Source organism: Cavia porcellus, unplaced genomic scaffold (genome assembly GCF_034190915.1).
Source record: "Cavia porcellus strain 051 isolate PalLab524CR breed Dunkin Hartley unplaced genomic scaffold, mCavPor4.1 scaffold_61, whole genome shotgun sequence".
NCBI classification, from domain to species: Eukaryota; Metazoa; Chordata; class Mammalia; order Rodentia; family Caviidae; genus Cavia; species Cavia porcellus.
In genome coordinates, this window is record NW_026947544.1 from 2,600,401 (window position 1) to 2,619,518 (window position 19,118).

At 33.8% G+C, this 19,118-nt stretch overlaps 1 protein-coding gene across 15 annotated transcripts in view; it reads left to right on the plus strand.

The window, feature by feature from the left end:
• The window catches only part of LOC134475110 (histone demethylase UTY-like), a 322,941-nt gene that overhangs the window by 225,949 nt on the left and 77,874 nt on the right, over positions 1–19,118 (plus strand). For all 15 annotated transcript variants that reach the window (XR_010046059.1, XR_010046060.1, XM_063244489.1 and 12 more), the window contains 4 exons: positions 9,531–9,595; positions 9,709–9,783; positions 10,399–10,547; positions 12,316–12,430. Coding sequence is in view for 13 of the 15 variants with exons in the window: in XM_063244489.1 (XP_063100559.1) it covers positions 9,531–9,595; positions 9,709–9,783; positions 10,399–10,547; positions 12,316–12,430 (404 nt within the window). In the remaining 2 variants the exon portion in view is untranslated. The remainder of the gene's footprint in view (positions 1–9,530; positions 9,596–9,708; positions 9,784–10,398; positions 10,548–12,315; positions 12,431–19,118) is intronic.

Below are 19,118 nucleotides of genomic sequence, written 5' to 3' on the forward strand. Positions count from 1 at the left end.
TTTATGCACTAAATGTGAGCAGTATGTCTTCACCTTTTGATAACTCGGACCCCGGTATAAAATCCAAGGAAGTAAGAAATTAAAATTTGGAGAGCAAAGTTTTATTTTAAGCCAGGCCTGGTGACACAGCCTCCAGGAGCCAGTTTGGAGACTGCGCACCTGACAGCTAAAAGTCAGGGCTTTTATCTTGTAAATCCACAAACAGCTGCTGGTCACACTGTGTAAGGAAGGGGATGGGGGTGTGGCGCAAACAGAAATGGTGATTACACATCTTGGGAAGAGCAAGAGTAAGGGTTGTGCTAACAAGCAAGTCTCCCTGCATACAAGCAAGTTTAGATAAGAAGAAATCTTGTTTTTCTTAGCAAAGAATAGAGAAGTCTTAACAGCAATTAACAATCTTAGTTACCTCACTTTAGCACCACAACTGTTATTTGTAGAGGGCAACAATGGTTAACATATCAATTAGGTAAGATTTTACAATTCTTTACGCAGGAGAGCGTTGATTAACATATCAATCCTTTACCCAGAGGGAAAAGGAAAACACACATATACAGTAAGGTCAAGTTACAGGTATTGCTATAATACAAACGAAGCTTTTTTGTGAAGAATAGTACAATATAATGCAATTAACACAATTTGTGAAGGGCCACTGGGTAGGGCAAGGGGTTGTCAGGAGCTATTACCTCCAGCTTTTGTTTTATGGCCTTTTGGGAAGTTAAAACTTAACCTAGTTAGATGTGAAGGGGAAAGGGGAGGAGAAGCAGTAGGCGGTGCTTATACAGAACAGGCTTCAAGGCTCAATAGTTAGGGGGGCTTAGGTTATAACAACCTGTGTTAGAAAACACTTTAGTGGTAATTTTATAGGGCAAATTAATAATATCTAAAAAGTAACAAGGCTTTGTGATCATGTTTTTAAAAATATAGGGGGTTGGAAACAGGAAGGAAAAAAGAAAATTTGAAATCTTACATTTTATGATATGAGAGGATAGGATATATGATATGATATGCAAATAACAGTGACACAGAGTTATATAAAAGTAACATGAAAAGATGAGAAGTAGAGGACTTTTAAAAAGGAAAAAAATTAATGACAAAACTTTAAAATCAAAGGATAAAAGTTTTCAGTAGAAAAAGTAAAGAGAAAAATAAACAAGAAAAAGAAATAGAATAAAGAAATTATCAAAGAGGGCAAGGGAAAATTCTTTGAAAGTAGGAGTAGAAGTTCCATTAGACTCAACAAAATCTCTCTTCTGTTCATTTTCTTGAAGAATTAAAAACATCATACCACAGCAATATATGCACACCTGTGCTTGTGTGATAGTTAAATTTTGAAAACAACCCAAATGTCCATTAATTGTTAAATGGATTTTGGTGCCAGGGATCAAACTCACAGTCTTACTTTTATCCCTGGCTATTCTTGTTTTTTAAAACTCAAAAGTTTTATAGTTTGATATTCACAATAATTGAAAGTTTTCTATTTGTCATTTTTTAATATCACTGATCTCCAGAAAATGTTTAAAATTACTGTTTTAATTCAAAATTTTACTTATTTAATATTAGTCATATATATGATGAACTTAGTATATTTCATTTCTACTTCAGAATCTTTTATTTTGATTTAATTTTAGTGTATATTCTCAGATAAGGGATCAATTTTATTCTTTGGCATGTGGATATCCATTTTTCCCTCAAAATACTTGCCCTGACTTGTGGTCATTGGTTTGTTAGTTTGTTGTTTTGGAGCTGAGGATTGAACTTATGACCTCGGACTTGCCAGGTGTGCAATTATGCTGCTGAGCTAAATCCCCAGCAATATATCATTTTTCTATTATCATTTGAACAGATTTTCTCTTACTGAGTTATCTTAACTCCTTTGTGAAGAATCACTTGGCCATACATATAAAGATTCATTTTTCTGGGTTCTGTATTTGGTTTTACTAATTGCATTGTCTTTATGCCATTGCTTGATAGTTTTGAATACTAAAATTTTGAAAACAGGCCTGTGACTTCTAATGTTCTTCTTTCAAGACTGTTTCACAGTTAAGACTTTGTAGTATTACATGTGAAATTTAAGGTGAATTTTTAAAGTTCTACAAAAAATGGTATTGTGATAAATTAGATTAAATATTTACATTATTGTGAGTGGTATTGATATCTTAACAGTATTTAGTTCTTAAGTCAATAATTATTATTATGTTTCATTGGTGTTGGCTGTTAGCTGTAGGCTTTTCACTTATGTTGGTTACTATTTTGAAGTTTTTTGTTTAACGTACAGAGGGTTTTAGTCTTTGAGATGATCACATTTGAATTGTTTTCCTTCATGTTTCAATAGTATCAAATTGATTGATCTTCATGCAGTATAGTATCCTTAAGTGTTAAGCTGATGGGTCACAACATATAATCTTTTCTTTATATGTTCGTGAGTCCAGCTTGATATTTTTCATAATTGTTTACAAGATACATTAACTTACAATTTTCTTCAACTTGTTCATCGTAGTAAAACTGCTTTCCTCGAACTAATAAGTAGTTGTCCCTATTTTTCAGTATTTGGGAAAATGTCTGAAGTTACTCATATTGAACAAAAAGAGACCAGTTTTTGTTAGTTCTTAGGTTATTTACATAGATAAGGTCCACTTTGCATCTTTTAGTTTTAGGGAGCAAACAGAGAACTAAGTTATTGTTTGTTCCAGAGCCTCAGTCTAGTATGGCTGAGAAGAGGTGGGATAAAAACAAGATTTGTTAGTAATTTTACCATTAAGTTTTCTTGGATCTTTGCTGTACTGTTAAAGTTATATGAATGTTCACAGGTGTTGTGTGCAATTTCTGGTAGTTCAAAATATTTTTTTCCTGGAAAAAAGGAAAAGAATATATGTATGGAGATGTACACATATAAATGTTTGTATGTTTATGTGTGCAAGATAGATAACTATACTAATTCTATGTTAGTTATCAAAAAGAACAGTTTGTGCTGTTATTGTTTGATCCTCTGTTCATCTTTTATGAAACTACTATTTCTAATATAACAGTATGCACTATATTAACTAGTGTCAGTGTGTTTTTTTTTAAATTCTGTATTCTATGCTTTTTTCTGTTTTGCTTTTTTAAAATAAAAAAATTTAAAACAATTTTTTTCCAAGGATCCAAAACAAGGACTCATGGATTCCATTCATCATTTTAGCTGCTCTTACTTATCCTGTTTTTTTTTTTTTTTTTAATTTTAAAGAGTAAAATTAAACACAACAAAACAAAACATAAGAAAGCAATGTAAGAGACATAAATTTCAAAGCAAGACAACTGGAGATCTTCACTATCTGTTCTATTGTCTCTTGTTTTCTTCCAAATAGTTGCCCATATCTTCACATGCAGTGAGTTCATACAAAACAACATAGTATAAAATTGATCTGAATAGGACGATGAAGGCATTTTAGGACTTCAAGGTCAGACAATAGGGAAGTCAACAATGGCTGTCATAGTGTCTCATTCTTTTCAAAATAGTTGTCTGTATCTTCACATATGCTGAAATTAAACAAAACAAAACAGACTAAAAATCACTCTGGACAAAGAATGACAGTATTGCTGGATTTTATATTATGATGCTACGGAATCAGAACTGTGTAGTATAGTGTCTCCTTTTCCTCAGAGTAGTTTTTCATTTCATCATGCATTATATAATCAGTTCTCATAAACTGCTTAAGTTCTACACATGCATGAGTCTCTACATGTATATCTGTCCTTTCTGTATTGGAAAAACAAAACAAAGCAAGACAAAACAAAACAAATTCCTAGAAAAACTTGAAAAAAAGTCATATAAAACCACAATACAAGGTGATCTACAGTGATTACTATGATGTCTTTTGTTATCCTCAATAGAATTGTCTATATCATCAGGCCAATATAATTGAATATAGCAGTACATAACAGTATAAATAAAAATGAAACATTGGAGACATTATAAGGCTTCAAAAGCAAGTATTAATCAAACCACTGTGGGTATCCTAGTGAATCTTTTCATCTTCAGTGTAGTTGCCTATACTCAGATTTGATACTGCCAATCATAACAGATTCGAATAAAATCAGTCAATACAAAACTGCAGTCTAATAAAACAGATTTAAATAAGATCTGTCATCATAAGTTATACAGCGCTCATATTGAATTAATTAGGAAGTTAGGGATGATTACCATACTATATCCTGCTATTTTTGGGATAGCTGTCTGTGCCCTTCAATCTAGTACAAGTAGACAAACGAACAGAATATAATCCATGTTAACAGAATCTTGAGGTAATGTGGATTTTAAATCCTAATACACTACTAACAGTATCCTCTGCCTTCCTTTTGAGAAAGTTCCTCTCCTTTCACTCCCAGAGTATACTGCGCATTTTGGGTCCCACCAACTCCCTCAGTTTTTAGATTGGGGAGGCAACCTCCTCTTTGTCATGGAAGCATCTTGTGTCTCCATTAATTTTGAGAGACAGTTTTTCAGGGTATATCAATGTGGGTTGGAGGTTATTTTCTTTCAGGGCTTGGACTACTTCACTCCAAGTTCTTCTTGCTTTGATGGTTTTGTGTCGAGAAGTCTGCTGTGATGGGTTTTCCTTTATAGATGATCTGTTTCTTTTCCCTGACAGCTTTTAATATTATGTTCTTGTTATGAATTTCTGGGATCTTGATTATTGCATCTGGGTATAGATCTGTATTGGTTGTAGCTGGCTAGAGTTCTGTATGCCTCATGTATCTGAATATCATTTCCTTTTCCTATGCTTGGGAAGTTTTCCTTAATTATTTTTGTGAATAGCCTTTGTATTTCCTTTGTTTTACCTCTGCTTTTTCATTCACATTTTTTATTCTTAAATTATAGATCCTCTTGTTGTCTTCTAGACTTTGTATGTTATTGTCTGTTTCCTTGTTACTTTTAACAGATCTTTCCTTTCATGACCAGACGTTGCAAACCCATCTTCAGATTTTGTTAATCTGTCTCTAGTTTTTTTTCAGGCAATTTGTCCAGCTTTTGATGGAGCTTTTAATTTACTGGTAATCTCTTTGAATCTGTCTCAGGTATTCTAGGTTTTGTTTATATTCTTAATTGAACATTTCTTTCCTTCTTTTTGTGTTCCTCCATTCTTCCATCCATGTCTTCTTGAGAGGTGCTTAGCATTTCTTTTATTGTTATTCTTATATCTTGCTTTACTTGAATTGATATTTCAGTTTTGAGCTCATCTATGATGTCACAAAGATATCTCTTTATGTCCGCTGAAGCCGTGTCTGATATTGCATGTTTGCTGTCCTCAATCTCTTCTGTATTTACCTCTCCTGTACCAATATTTGTAGGGTTGGGGCCTAGGGACTTTTTCTTATTTCTTTCTCTTGTCATGATTTTGGCTTCTTCCACACAGGTGTATAGTGGAGGTCCCAGCCCCTTACCTTGTTGGTTTTGTTACTAACAAAGCGCGTTGGTTAGGGATTTCTGCTCTTACCAGTTTGTTGTTGATCATTGAGGTGCAAGCAGGGGCGGCATATGCTAGACCCTCTCCTCCAGGCCAGTCAACCAGCTGGGGCCTTAACCATGTTAGTGTGTGCTGCGCATATGGAGTTGGTTTGGATCCCAGCCAGGGGTGTGACACAGGCCAAGCACATCCAACCAATCTGCTCTGGGAAAGGAATAATCAACTAAGATCATTGCTGTTCCTAGTTTATGCCTGTCCTGCCCAATTCCAACATGTTGTCAGTTGGTCACCCCTTACTTGTGGGAGAGTCTTACTCTAAGCAGTTAGTGTGAGTTAGAGCAGGTTTCCATGCCAGCTCCATTCTCTGTTGGGTTCACTGGCCTCTGACTTCAGCGTGACCACTGCCTCTGACTTCACTGCTCTGGCAGTGAGCATGCCGCAATTGCATGTTGAAGTGGCTCTAGAAGAGCACTGTGGCCATGAATCTGAGCTGCTTTGATGGTGGCACCATCACCTCACATTTGACTGGCTCTTTTCCCTTTAGTTTCTTCCTGGGTCGAGAGGATCCATCTCCCTCTGTCTCATCCTCTCAAGGATGTTTTCTTCTGGCATCTGAGTTGTTTCTTCTAGGGAGGCTCTGTATTTGCTATGTACTGATCTGCCATTTTTAGCTTCTCCCCAGTTTTTTTTTTTTAACATTACTTCAATTAAATAACCCACCCAGCCTACAATTTACCAATTACTTTTACCTACACAGTGCTGGATTTTGTATCCAGGACTCCTTCCATGCTAGCCATATGTTGTATCATATTTGTGTGGCTAACCTTCTAATGATATGTCACTAAATGGAAAAATATAGTGTTAATAATAATAATAAATAATAAATGGAATAATATAGTGTTATTTTTAGTGATTCTCTTGGTTATTTTTCTTTGTTGCCAGAACACAATACTCAACACTCAATATTAAAGCAGGAAAGGTTTATTTAGCTCACTGTTTGTAGAGGTTTCAGTCTGTAATCATTTGGCTCTAAGGTAGGGTGGCAAGGCACAGAGGCAGTGCTTCAAGGTGGCAGAAGCACAAAACTCTTTACCCCCATTATATTGTGAGCAGGCTATCCTCCATGAAGGCCACTAGACCCTTCACACTATTTCTATGCCCTTCTTGTACATGCTAGTGATACTTAAAAAGTAAAGTTCCTGGTTCCCTTAGTTAAATTTTTAAACTTCTCAAATTGACATGGATATATATCTCAAATTGACGAAGTAACAAAATGCCACTGAGATAGATCCCCAGACCTTTACTTTGCTTGTTGCAGAGATAAAATACCTCACACACAGGAAAAGAAAGAAAGATGCTTTTGTTTTGTTTTGTTTTGCTTTGCTTTGCTTTGTGTTTTTTGTTTTGTTTTGAGTCAGAGTTTTGTAGTTCTGGCAGACCCTGACCTTACTGAAGATTCTTCAGCCTCATTTTCCCAAGTGCTGAAAATACAGGCATGCCATCGATTTAGGTCAGTAGCATAAGTGCCTGCTGGGAAGCACAGGGTCATGAGTTTGATCCCAAAAACAAACAAAAACCCCTGAAAATACAGATATGTGCCCACAGTTTGCAGAGGTTTCTGTCCTTAGTTCATTCCAGCTTCAAGGCAGGTTGGCATGTCAGAGGGATATTAGAGGGAAGAAACAGTCCATAGTGAGCAGAAGGCAGCAAGAGCAAGTAAGCTGGTCACCTGCTACAAGTAATTAGCTGCAACCCTCTTCCACTGTCTTATATTATATCCAGGCTATCCAGTCTTAAGACAGAAAACATTCACACCCTTAGTCCTAGAACCCTTAATCCTAATTTGAACCACAAATCAGTCATACACTACATCTCTCCAGCTCTGTAAAAAACCCTTCTATGATGGCACGAGGCTTTGATGGGGATATCTAAACACAAGCCAAATCATATATCTTCTTTTTTTTTTTTTTTTTTGTCTTTTTCCTTTTTACATTTTCAAGCCATTAAGCATCTTTTCATTGAAATATTACCCACCTGCATATTTCATTAAATGTGCATTTAATTTCTTTAACTATAATATTTATGTTTAATATTAAGTTGTAAAGGTTTTTGTGTATATTTTTTAAAAAAGTTTTTATTTTTATTTTAAAGAGAATAAAACCAAGCAAAATAAATCAGGATAAAGCTAATAATAATAAGCCAGTATGACTGACATAGGACATCAAATAGCAAATCAACAACAGTTACCATAATACTGCCTGCTGTCTTCAAAATAACTGCAGATATCTTCAGATATGGTAAAAATTATACAAAACAGAATGGAATAGAACCAATAAAAACAAAAAGTGAATGCAGTAAAAAAATTCAAAATATGACAGTGATAAATCCAAAATGGCTACCATAATATATGTTGTAATCTTTGAAATAACTGTCCAAGCCATTGGAAATCACAAAATCAAACAAAACAAAACAGAATTCAACCAAACACAATAATGAAAATGAAGATCCCCCATACATACCACACTGAGTACTGTTGTCCTATGGATAGTCCCTAGATCTATAGTTATTGAAATACCAAACACTGCAAGTATCAAATTGCCTTTCAGTAGCTATCATGGCAGCCTGTGTTTCTCTGAATCAGCTGTCCCTTACAGGGTTGGGGTTGGGGTTGGCTCTTATTTCCTAGTTGCTTACCAGAAGGGGCTGGTATCTGGCTGTCCCCCTGGTGGTCTATGCATGTGCAGATTTGCAGGAAGGGCTTGCTTCTTGGTGACATCCTTTTCTTCTCCCCTGAAATCTGAGACGGGCACTGAGTCTGACGAAAAGGCTGGCATCTTGTGTCTCCCCGGTGTCCCATGAGAGATGCAGGGAGGCTTTATGCATATTCTTGTTAAAATTTTTTTGGCGTATGCTTTTTCTATACTATGTTATCTTTGCTTTTCTCTTTTTTCATGGTATCCTCACAGTAGAGAGGTTTTAAAGTTGATGTTTTTGTTTGTTTTTGTTGAATTTTAAAATTATGCATGCTAAAAACTATTGAGTAACCTTTGGAACAGATTTATAAATTTTATAAAAATTTTAGCCTTTTTTTTTTTTTTTTTTTTTTTGTACAAGAGATCGAATTCATGACCCTGCACTTATGAGGCAAATGCTTCTTACACCACTGAATTAAATCTTTGGCCCACATAGTGTTAGTTTTTGTTTTGTGTAGGGATTCATCCTGAGCTTATTTTTCCACATGATATTAGTCTGTTTTTCACGTTCACTTTTATGTGGTTCTCATAATCTTGATATCCTTATTAAAAAACATTTCTATATTCAATATTTGATTTTCTTTAATGATAATGAAATATCATGTTTATGTTGGGAAGACTTTGCTTGTGAAAACTTCTTTCTGAAATCCTTAATTTTGTTAATATGGTTGCAACAAGGAAGAAACAGTAACCCTAAACCCAAATATAAAAGATCTGAATTTTTTTAGTTTGTATATTTATAAAGTGTGGATTTTCTATATGTAGAAGCATCATACTTCTGCTAATTTACAGTATGTACCAACATTTTAATAAACATTTCTTCATTGTCAGATACATCACTGATTTTTAATTTTTTATTTTCTCCTATTTAGAAAAAAATTAAGAATCTACAGATTTTCTTCTTGTAGCACAAAGTCTAAAGGCAAAAAGTAAATAATCTTTTTCAATACTAAAATAGAGGTTCAGTGTTATATTTTTGATGATAATGTGTCAGTTTTTGCATATTATTGTGTGTGTTTTAGCTGTCTTTTAAATTTCTTTGGCATCATTTAAAGGAGGTGTTCCCTTGTCATTTGGAATCTCTGCTAGACCAGATAAATTTTGTAATATTAATTTGTGGTAATACAGAATGTTGAATATTATGTAAGGAGCTTTTCATTTTTATTCCTATGTATTTAATATGATAACTGAAAATATGTTTTATGGAATATACCTGTAAAATCTGTTTTTAAGACAGAGGCATTATTTGTCATGCAAATGATTGATTGATTTATTTGTATTACAGAATTAGCCTCTTAGAGAATACTAAGTGTGTAGATATTTTTCTTTATAGGAAGAAAATGAGAGAAAAACACAACTGAAAGACTGTTCAGATAATGAATCTACGTCTTCAGATATGTAAGTAATTTTTAGGTACTATCAGTACTTTTTTCTGCTAGGCATGGTTTTAATATTGTCTTTTTTCTTCTTCTTTTTCTTATCTTTCTTCTTTTTTTCTTTTACCTTTTTAGTTCTGGGAAGAGAAGGAAAGGACCTTTTAAAACCATAAAATTTGGGACCAACATTGACCTCTCTGATAAGAAAAAGTAAGCCTCCCAGTTTCTCTGCTATTTCCATGAAATGAATAAAAAGGATTTATGGAATTGGGAATTATCTAGTTTCCTATTTGTTTCTATTCCTGGTTTTTGTTTCTTTTCCCCTCCTGTACTGGCATATAGATTTTGGTTAAAAATCTTAACTTAATTTTAAGTTAACTTTGCAGTGCATGTCTTGTAATTTTGATTCTTGGGAGGTTGAGGCTGGATGATTGCAGAGTTCAAGGCCAGCCTGGTCATGTTGTGAGTTCAAGGCCAACATTAAATACCTTATGACACCTGTCTCAAAAACATAAATCCATAAGTAAAAAAAAAATTAACATTTCAAACTTATTTTTAAAGTATAGGCTTTTTCTTTCTGAAGGAAGTCAAATCTAATTTTTACAAATTTAAAGTTAATACAATGTTTATGTAATTTCCTAGGTTATAAAATTGTATGAATTTCAGTAATTTCTCTTTTAGAACTTTTTATCTTTGGAAAAAATTTAACATTTATATCACTTGATTAAGATAACCTTTATAGGTGTCACTTATTTTGACTGAATCATGAATTTTGAGGATCTGGTTAATTCTTACTACTATTCACACTTCATTGTTTTATTGCAGATGGAAGTTACAGTTACATGAGCTGACTAAACTTCCTGCTTTTGTGCGTGTTGTATCAGCAGGAAACCTTCTAAGTCATGTTGGTCATCCTATATTGGGTATGAATACAGTTCAACTATACATGAAAGTTCCAGGGAGTAGAACACCAGGTGATTTTTTTAAAATATACTTGGTATAGTTGAAAGAGTAGAATCAATCAAATTTGAAGATACACAGACATTTTCCCATTTGTAACTAAGAAAGCTAGGGTAATTTTTAACATTCTTTTCATTGATTAAAAGTGTTTATAGCTTTTATGAATGAGCTCAGGCTATTGTCTTCCTGATGTATTTTTAATTATATGTATAATAGCAGAAAAATATATTAACTTAAATTGAGAAAGATCATGCTGGGTCATTTAAGGAAGGAAGAAGTATGACAATAACTTTCTAGTTCATTCTCTGAAAGCTTATAGTATTTTTCAGTTCACTGCCATATTTCCAGTGAAAAAGAACCAGATTATATTATGTGCTACTTTACATAAACCATATACAATAAAAATCTCATTGACATTTAAAATACATGATATACTATTATTTTCTCATGTGTTCCATTTTCTTATTTTTTGAAGAAGTGAATTTCAAAACTTTTCTATTATAGGAGTGAGCAAACAGTTCTTTAAAGGACTGCATAGTAAACATTGTACTTTGAATGTCAAGGAATAAAATGAGAAACATATAAAAACAGGGGAACTGGTTTCTATAATTTTTAATTGCTGGCAATAAAAATAAAAAGGACTTTAACACAATTTTCATCTCTTAATGCAACAAGTACAATTTTGATAGAGTGGTGGCAAATAACATTTCATTTCATTTAGGTTCAGAATTAGCATTCCATATCAGCAAAACTGGCTATTAATATGCATTATGAAATTCATTTTGTAGAATTTTTGAACATCTCCTTTGATAAGAACTGTTACTGCCCGATTCTGAAGACATTTAATAAGCATGTTTACTTAACCACAGGAATTTATTGAAAGGGTTTATGGGATTATTTGATATTTTGTTTGTTTGATAAGTCTGTAGTTTAATTCTTATAGTTGAATTCTAGGTGTGTTTTCATTTAGGCTCCAGAAAGTTTGAAAATACTTAGTTTGAGCACATAAATTGTATGTTCCAAATGAGTGTGGAATGAGGATTCACCTTTCTCTTTGTTTTGGATAGTATAGGAACTGAAGTTTATAAAAGAACATGATACTAATTTTCACTTGAGAACTTTCCTTTATCTTTAAAATAGGGTTATGGTAGTGTAAGTTTTATATGTAAGTCCTTTATTCATAAGTTTTAGGTTGAATTTATCAGAAATATTTTGAAACTACAGCAGAATTCTCCCTCTCCTCTCCCTTTTTCCCTCCCTCTCTCGTTTGTTTCTCTCCCTTCTCCTCTCTTTCTCTCCATTCTCCTTCTCTTTCTTTATCTTTTTGGTAGAGTATCTAGGATCCAATGCAGGACCTTGCACTTAACAAGCAGTGCTTGAATTCCTGAGTTAAACCCCTGTCCCTTCTTTCTCTTCTTGAACTCAGGGTCTTCAAACTGATCTATAACTCAGGCATTTCTATTTTTAATTTTGAGATAGGCCTTATTAAGTTCATAAATTACCAGACTGGGCTACAAGTTGCTGTTCTTTTTCTATAACCTCCAACAAAGGTCCACTGGACTGCAGGTATAAGCCACCATCCTGGTTTAATTCTTTAAATAATATTTTTTAGTTTATGGAGATAAAAGAAATAATCAGTGATGAAATGATGCTATTTAATTCGCTGCCCTTGTTCTATGTGGAATTTTTCCTTCTTTTTCAAAACCTAACAGTTGTTTTTCACGACATTTACTCACTGAATTTAGAGTGTACTCATGGCTTTCATTTCCTTTTCCTTTTTAGGTCACCAAGAAAAGAACAACTTCTGTTCTGTAAACATAAATATTGGTCCAGGTGACTGTGAATGGTTTGTTGTGCCTGAAGATTACTGGGGTGTTCTGAATGACTTCTGTGAAAAGTATGTTTCAGAACTAAACACTTTTTAAACATAATTTTGAGAAAGTAGTGGTGAGGGAGGGACAAAGTGTGAAGCTTTTTTTTTTTTTTTTTTAATCAGTACTGGGGATCAAACTCAGACTGCCTTCTTGCAAGGTAGGCGCTTATGCTGCTGAGCTAAATCTCCAGCCCCACCCCCCTTTTTAAATGAAGCTGCTGCTGTTGTTCTTCACATAATTGCCAAGTAGCAATAAATAATTTGATTTCAAAGTTTCTATGCTTGACAAGTATGTTAAACACTTAATGAAACCAGCTTCTCATAGTAATACAAGTCAAAGGGATGGAAAATTATTTTTCTTTCTTTCTTTTTTTTTTTTTTTTTTGGTCTTTTTCTTTTTTTTTCGATACTGGATATCGAACTCACGACTGCCTGCTTTCAAGGCAGGCGCTTATGCCGCTGAGCTAAATCCCCGCCCCAGAAAATTATTTTTCTAAAATGCTTAAGATAAAAATCAACATGTTAATACATAATTTGATAAACGTCCTTCAAAAAGAAAGGCATATGTTTTTCAAAAATGTCACGACCTCTGAAATTAATTGCCCTTGTAGTTTGTTTATAGCATAATCTTATGTAAAGCTTTGTTTTTTAGCTTAAAATAAGTGTCTTATAACAAAACAACTCCATACGTTTTTCAGAGTGAATAGTAAGAAAGGTTGAATATGCAAATGAGTACGTCACAAATTTATTGTATGCTTACAACATATGATAAAAATTGGACAGAATTCTCATTATTCATTGTGAGATTTACTTCAAAATGAATTCATATGGATATTCCACAAAGTGACTTTTTTAGAGGAAAATAGAGGATGCTGGTAGTTGAATCTAGGTTTTTATCTACACCAAGAGGGTTCTATGCTACCAAATTAAATCCCCAGCTGTGCATTTCCTTTGTGTAATTTAAAAAAATTTGTGATTGAAATATAAACATATTTGATGGAACAAAATCCATGCGAAGCCAGACCAGATATTCTGCTGTGAGAAAAAAGCTTTATTGAGTGGGGGGAGGACTGCCTTTTGGACAGCTCTGCTGTTTGGCTTGGGAAAAAAGTTTTTAAGGGTTGTTCTAGTGGGGAGGGGTCTCTGCAGGTGAGTGAGGTGCTCGTAGCAGAGTGTGACATGGTCATCATCAGGTACCCTCCTGGCCCAGGGTGACTTTTGTGTTTACACAGTTTTGGGAACTTTCTTTGCCTGTAGCCCAAGCATGAACAGGCTGATGATATGGAAGGTTTCTTTTTTACAATCCAAGCATGAATAGACTGTAGTGACAGACTGACCCATTAATATTTACAGAGTACATAATGATTTTTCAAAACATACATATATTGTATATACCAACTCAGGTTAAATATCTAATGTTATTTAGTATTTGTGCTGAAAATACTCAAAATCACTTTTTGTAACTCTGAAATACATGGTATGCTGTTATGGTTCTAACAATAACTCATGTTTTACTTCATACTACCAAAAATGCCATATTCAAATCTGTTATGTAATTTATGTTTCTTCAGTTTCTTCAGTTTAAGAAAGGAGGTTTTGTTTTTTTTTTAAGTTAGCATTTATCAATAAATACTTTAATTTGGCCTGTATTTTTATTTTTATTTTTATTTTTTGATATCTGGACACTGGTAGCTTTCAGTAAAAAAAAAAAAAAAAAAAGAAAAGAAAAGAAAAGAAATGTAATATGGGAAATCTCCATTCAAGTACAGAAAAAAATTCATAATTGTATCTTATAAGTAGTACTTTTGTTCTAATTTCTTACCAGAAACTGGCCATTGTCAAGCTGAAGTTTTCCTAATAGCACAGTATAATTTTACAAAGGTGTGGGCAGCATCTAAAAATTTGAGCTTAGAAGTCACAAAAATAGTAAGTTAAAATAATTCTTATTTTATCTGGGTCTTATAATATTGTAATCCAAACAATTACTGTGAGGGTAATAATACATAATATATTAAGCTCCTATTATTTTATTTTCAAATTCTGTATCATTTTATTCTTTTTGAAATTTTAAAAAAGGTTAAAATGAAAGGTAATATGAAAAAATCCTTGTTAATTACTTTGAGATTAAAAGATTTATTTTTCCTAACTTAAAATGCTAGATAAAAATTTTTATTATAATGTTACTTCCATATGGATTATGCCTCCTGAAATTAGTAATTTCTTTAGTGAATGTATTATTCTATGCAGAAATCACCGTTTTGAAGTTTTATTTTAAATAGAGAAAAAAAAAGCTCAGAAAAAAAAAAAAACAAGAGACATGCAAACAACTATTACAGGAGCAACAAAAAACCTTAAAAGAATAATAGTATAGTCTTTCAAACAGGCTGATAGGAACCTAAAGATGCAATCCTGCATATTGTTTTTTATTTATTGTGATTTTTAAATTTTTAATTTTGTTTTGGTGTGATACCAGGAATTGAATTCAAGGCCTTCATATTAAGCTACTTTCCCTGTAAGCCACATTCCTAACCCTTGTTAAAATTTTTTTTTTTTTTGGAAACAGGGATCAAACTCACAACTTCACTGAACTAAATCCCCAGCCCTTGCGTACTGTTATATTCAAAAGAGTTGCTTAGATGACCAGATATGGACATGAAAAATTGACCTAACCATATGAGTATTAACTGTTTTGAAGTTTTAAAAACCAATTGATCTTTAATCTTTCATTGATTTATCTTGCTTGGTTCTTTTTTTTTTTTTCCTCCTTTAAAAAATTTTGTAGTATAGGTAAATTGGGGCTGAGATTTATGTGAAATGCTTATAAGTTTTCCATATCTTCTTCCTTCTTTATGCCACTTTGTCTGCCATTTGAATTTTAATCACAATTCTAGAATTTTAGAGAAAACATAATTTGTTATTTCACTTGCCAGTCTTTTGTATACCCACTAAAGCCTTTATTCCTTATTTTTAAACCTTTACCTTCTTTTTTACATAAGAGGACTGAGCTTAGGGCTTTTGTACTGAGCTCCATTTTCAATTTTTACTTGGTTTCATTTTTAAAATGTAGTTTAGTTGTTTAGTTTAGTTTGGGTTTATTTATTTTTCTTTCCTTTTTAAAATAGTTTTTTGCTAAATTGTCCAACTGGGTTTTGAATTTGGGAATGTTTGAGCTTATTGCTCACAACTAGGCTTACAAAGAATAATATTTCATATTCCAAAACATTCTTTTTCATACTTCTAAAGAACAAATAGAAACCAAAGAGCATGTTGTAAAACTTTAGAAATAATTTCGACTACAAATTTTTTTCTTAATAAAAGTGTTATGTAAACTGTCTGTTGTAGTCAGGGATTGTGAGAAGAATAATTAAAATCAGGGCATGGAGTTTATAATATTATTTTATGATGGTCACCCAAAGTTAATAAAAGAAATCTGTCCACAACACTAAAGACATAGAATATTTAGCTTAGGGCCTGAATCCCATAGCAATGTCCAGAGCCTCCCTTGAGTCCAACTGGAGGACTAGAGCCCACAAGGACTCATGTGAGTCTCTTTCACAGATCTGTGCTGGGAATTAGTAATTTATTAATTAGTAACCCAAAAGTCAGTGATGGAAGATAGGAAGCTATGCCATTGGGGTGAAGGAGCTGTGCCAGTAGGTTGAGGGTTTTACACTGGAATCAAGAAGTCATGCTCAAAACAAAAACCAGGGCTGTCCTGAAAAGCACCACAGCTGTCATAAGTGACACAGAGGTCCCAAACCCCACTGACAATAAGCACAGTTGAGTATATGCCAGGAAGTCAGTGTGATGAGTTTATCCTGGAGAAGAAGCAGCACACATCTTCCTTTCTGGAGCCAGGAAGCAATGCTTGATGTGCAAACCAGAGCTTCTCCAGCAAACAGCAATACATAGGAGAATCCACAATGCCTGTACAATGTCTCAACACCTTAATGTCTTACTTCTCCTTCTCTACATCTCTGTTTATCCTGGCAACTTTCCTCAGTGGAATATCTGTGCTCAGCACCATAGTGATTTAATTCACCTTGCATTAAGTTGACCATCAGTTCTTAATCTATAGTAGTGTCTCACTACATTTTTTTATGGATTACATTAGTGTATTCCATGAAACAGCATGGTATGGGCACAAAAAGAGACAAAGATCCATGAAACAGAACAGAGGATATGGAAATAACCCTGGGAAAAATCAAATACTTTGCCCTTTACTAAGGACCCAAAAATATACACTGATGGAAAGATAGCTGTTTTCATAAATGTCTCAAGAAAATTGGCTATCCATATGCACAAGATTGAATCCACACCAAACTCTTTCATGGTGTACTAAACACAATCAAAATGCATAAGAACAAATATTAAAACAGAAGCACTTCTGGATGGTAAAATACATAAAACTCTTAGACATAGGTGTAAAAAGATCTTGCTGAACAGCATAAGAAATAGTACCCAGGATTAAGAGATGGGATCATATCAAATTTAAAAGCTTTTGTCGTGCAAGCAAAAGAATAAATGGCAGAGACAACCTTCAGAAAAGGAAATGATTTTTGCTAACTACAGTATTTCTTAGAGAACTGACCCCTAAAATATATAAAGAATTTTTTAAAAGTTGGGAACCAAATGGTATGATTTTTGCTTCGGTCAAAGAGAGACAATATAAAGTCCAACTTGTAACCCCTGGCCATCACCAAAAGGGGATAGGTGGAGTCCCGGAGGACCACAGTAATGGTTCTGCCTCCAAGGAAAGTGAGAACTGCTACCTCAGTCCAGGGACAGAATGGGTAATCTGGAGTGGGACTGACCCACGGTCATGGAGAAACCCTCAGATTGAGGTTGGCTCATCTACGGTAAATGAATTGGGCCGATGGTGTTTGCAAGCCAGCGGTGACAAGTTGAGCAGCTCCTGCATGTTAGAATGAAGAATTCCAGAATGAGGTCCAGTCTGTGAATTGGCAGAGAGACTCAACCTGAGAGGACCCCAGGAGTCATTCACACTGCCTTTCCCCATCAGGGAACCAAATGATAGGATTTTCTGCACAGTTATAGAGAGAACATGGCCTTTATTCTAAAAACATGGAGTGAAACTGCATAATCATCGGGGTCTGCTTTCTTTGCTGGACACGTGGTATGGAGGGCATGCATATAGCTTTTGTCTGGGGTGGTGCGTAAAGGTGGCATCGCTGATGTACAGGTATATACTTTTCATGTATATATTTGAACTCTTAAAAAGCACCACAGGAAAGTTGCCCTCAGGGTGGGGAAAATGACCTCAAGGTAAACGACCCTTGGTCCCACCTCCCACTGCTGTAGTGTCCTAGTGCAAAGTCCTTTCACCCTCCAACTAACAGACCCATTTTCTTTTAAAAAATAAAAGGACTACTGAAATGAATAGATATGAATCAGATAGAGAAGTACCAATGTGAAGTATATACATTAAAAGTATTAATCATTGCATTAGGGAAATACCAGTTAACATAACATTAAGATACTCTCTTACTCCAGAAAGAATATGTATTGTCTAGAAATCAAATGCTAGCAAGGCTGAAGGGTAAAAATGAACCCTTAAACAGTTTTGTGGAAATGTAAACTAGTGCAGCAGTTTAGGTAAATTGGTGTGAAGATTCCTCAAGAAACTAAAACTAGAAATTCCATTTGATCTGGATAGTTCCCTGCCGGGTATCTTTCTGGAATAGTTACTTTACACATTCATGTATGTACCAACACAATTCCTAATAGCTGAATCTTGATGAAAGGATAAAGAAAGTGGTATTTTTGTAATGTAGAGAATTACTGTGCCGTAAAGAATAAACTGTAATCATCTTACAAAAAGTAGATTCACCTTGAGATCATAAGTCAAACACACAGACTTAAATATTGAATGATTTCTCCTATATTGAAAACCCAAAATATAAATAAGCCAAATAAAAGATAGGTAACAATGATTTAATAACGTATCTATTAACGTATCTATTCTGTGTAGAACTAAAAACAACAGTTCCATAGTGGAATAGAGGAATGGATTAAAAAGAGGTGGTATTTTTTTACAATAGAGTACTACTCAGACATCAAGAAGGATAAACTTGAGGCTTTAATAGGTAAATGGATATAATCAGAGTCCATACTTGTAAGTGAAATAAACCAGACCCACATGTGTAAACAATGTATTGTCTCCCTGGTGTAAGAAACAGGAAAAGTAAGACCCAAAATCTATGATACTGTGAAAGGGAAAGAATAGCTTAAAAGTAAAAAAACAGCCAAGATGGGTAAAAGGATGAAAAGAAGGAAAGGAAAAGCTATCATCTATACATATGATAGCTAAAATATGTACACCACGGAATTTTCCTTAGTTCATTTGAAAAGAAACATGTTTGATCAATTATGCATGTGTATATATTACAATCTTTGTAACTACTTTGAAGATAACAACAATGTACATAATGTATTAATCACTGTCAATTTCCTGTAACGTTTTTGTAATTCTGTATCTTTATTTTTATTGCTTTTTCCATTTAGAAAACAAACAAAAACTTAAGGTTATTCTGAGGTTCAACACAGACTCTTTAATTGTCAAACACTAAAAAAATGACAAACATATAATGCCATGGTACTTTAAACATTACATAGTATTCCAAAATAAGAGGGATGGAGAGATAGAAAAGCAAAACTGAAACCTAGCAGGATAAACTTTAAGCCCTATAAC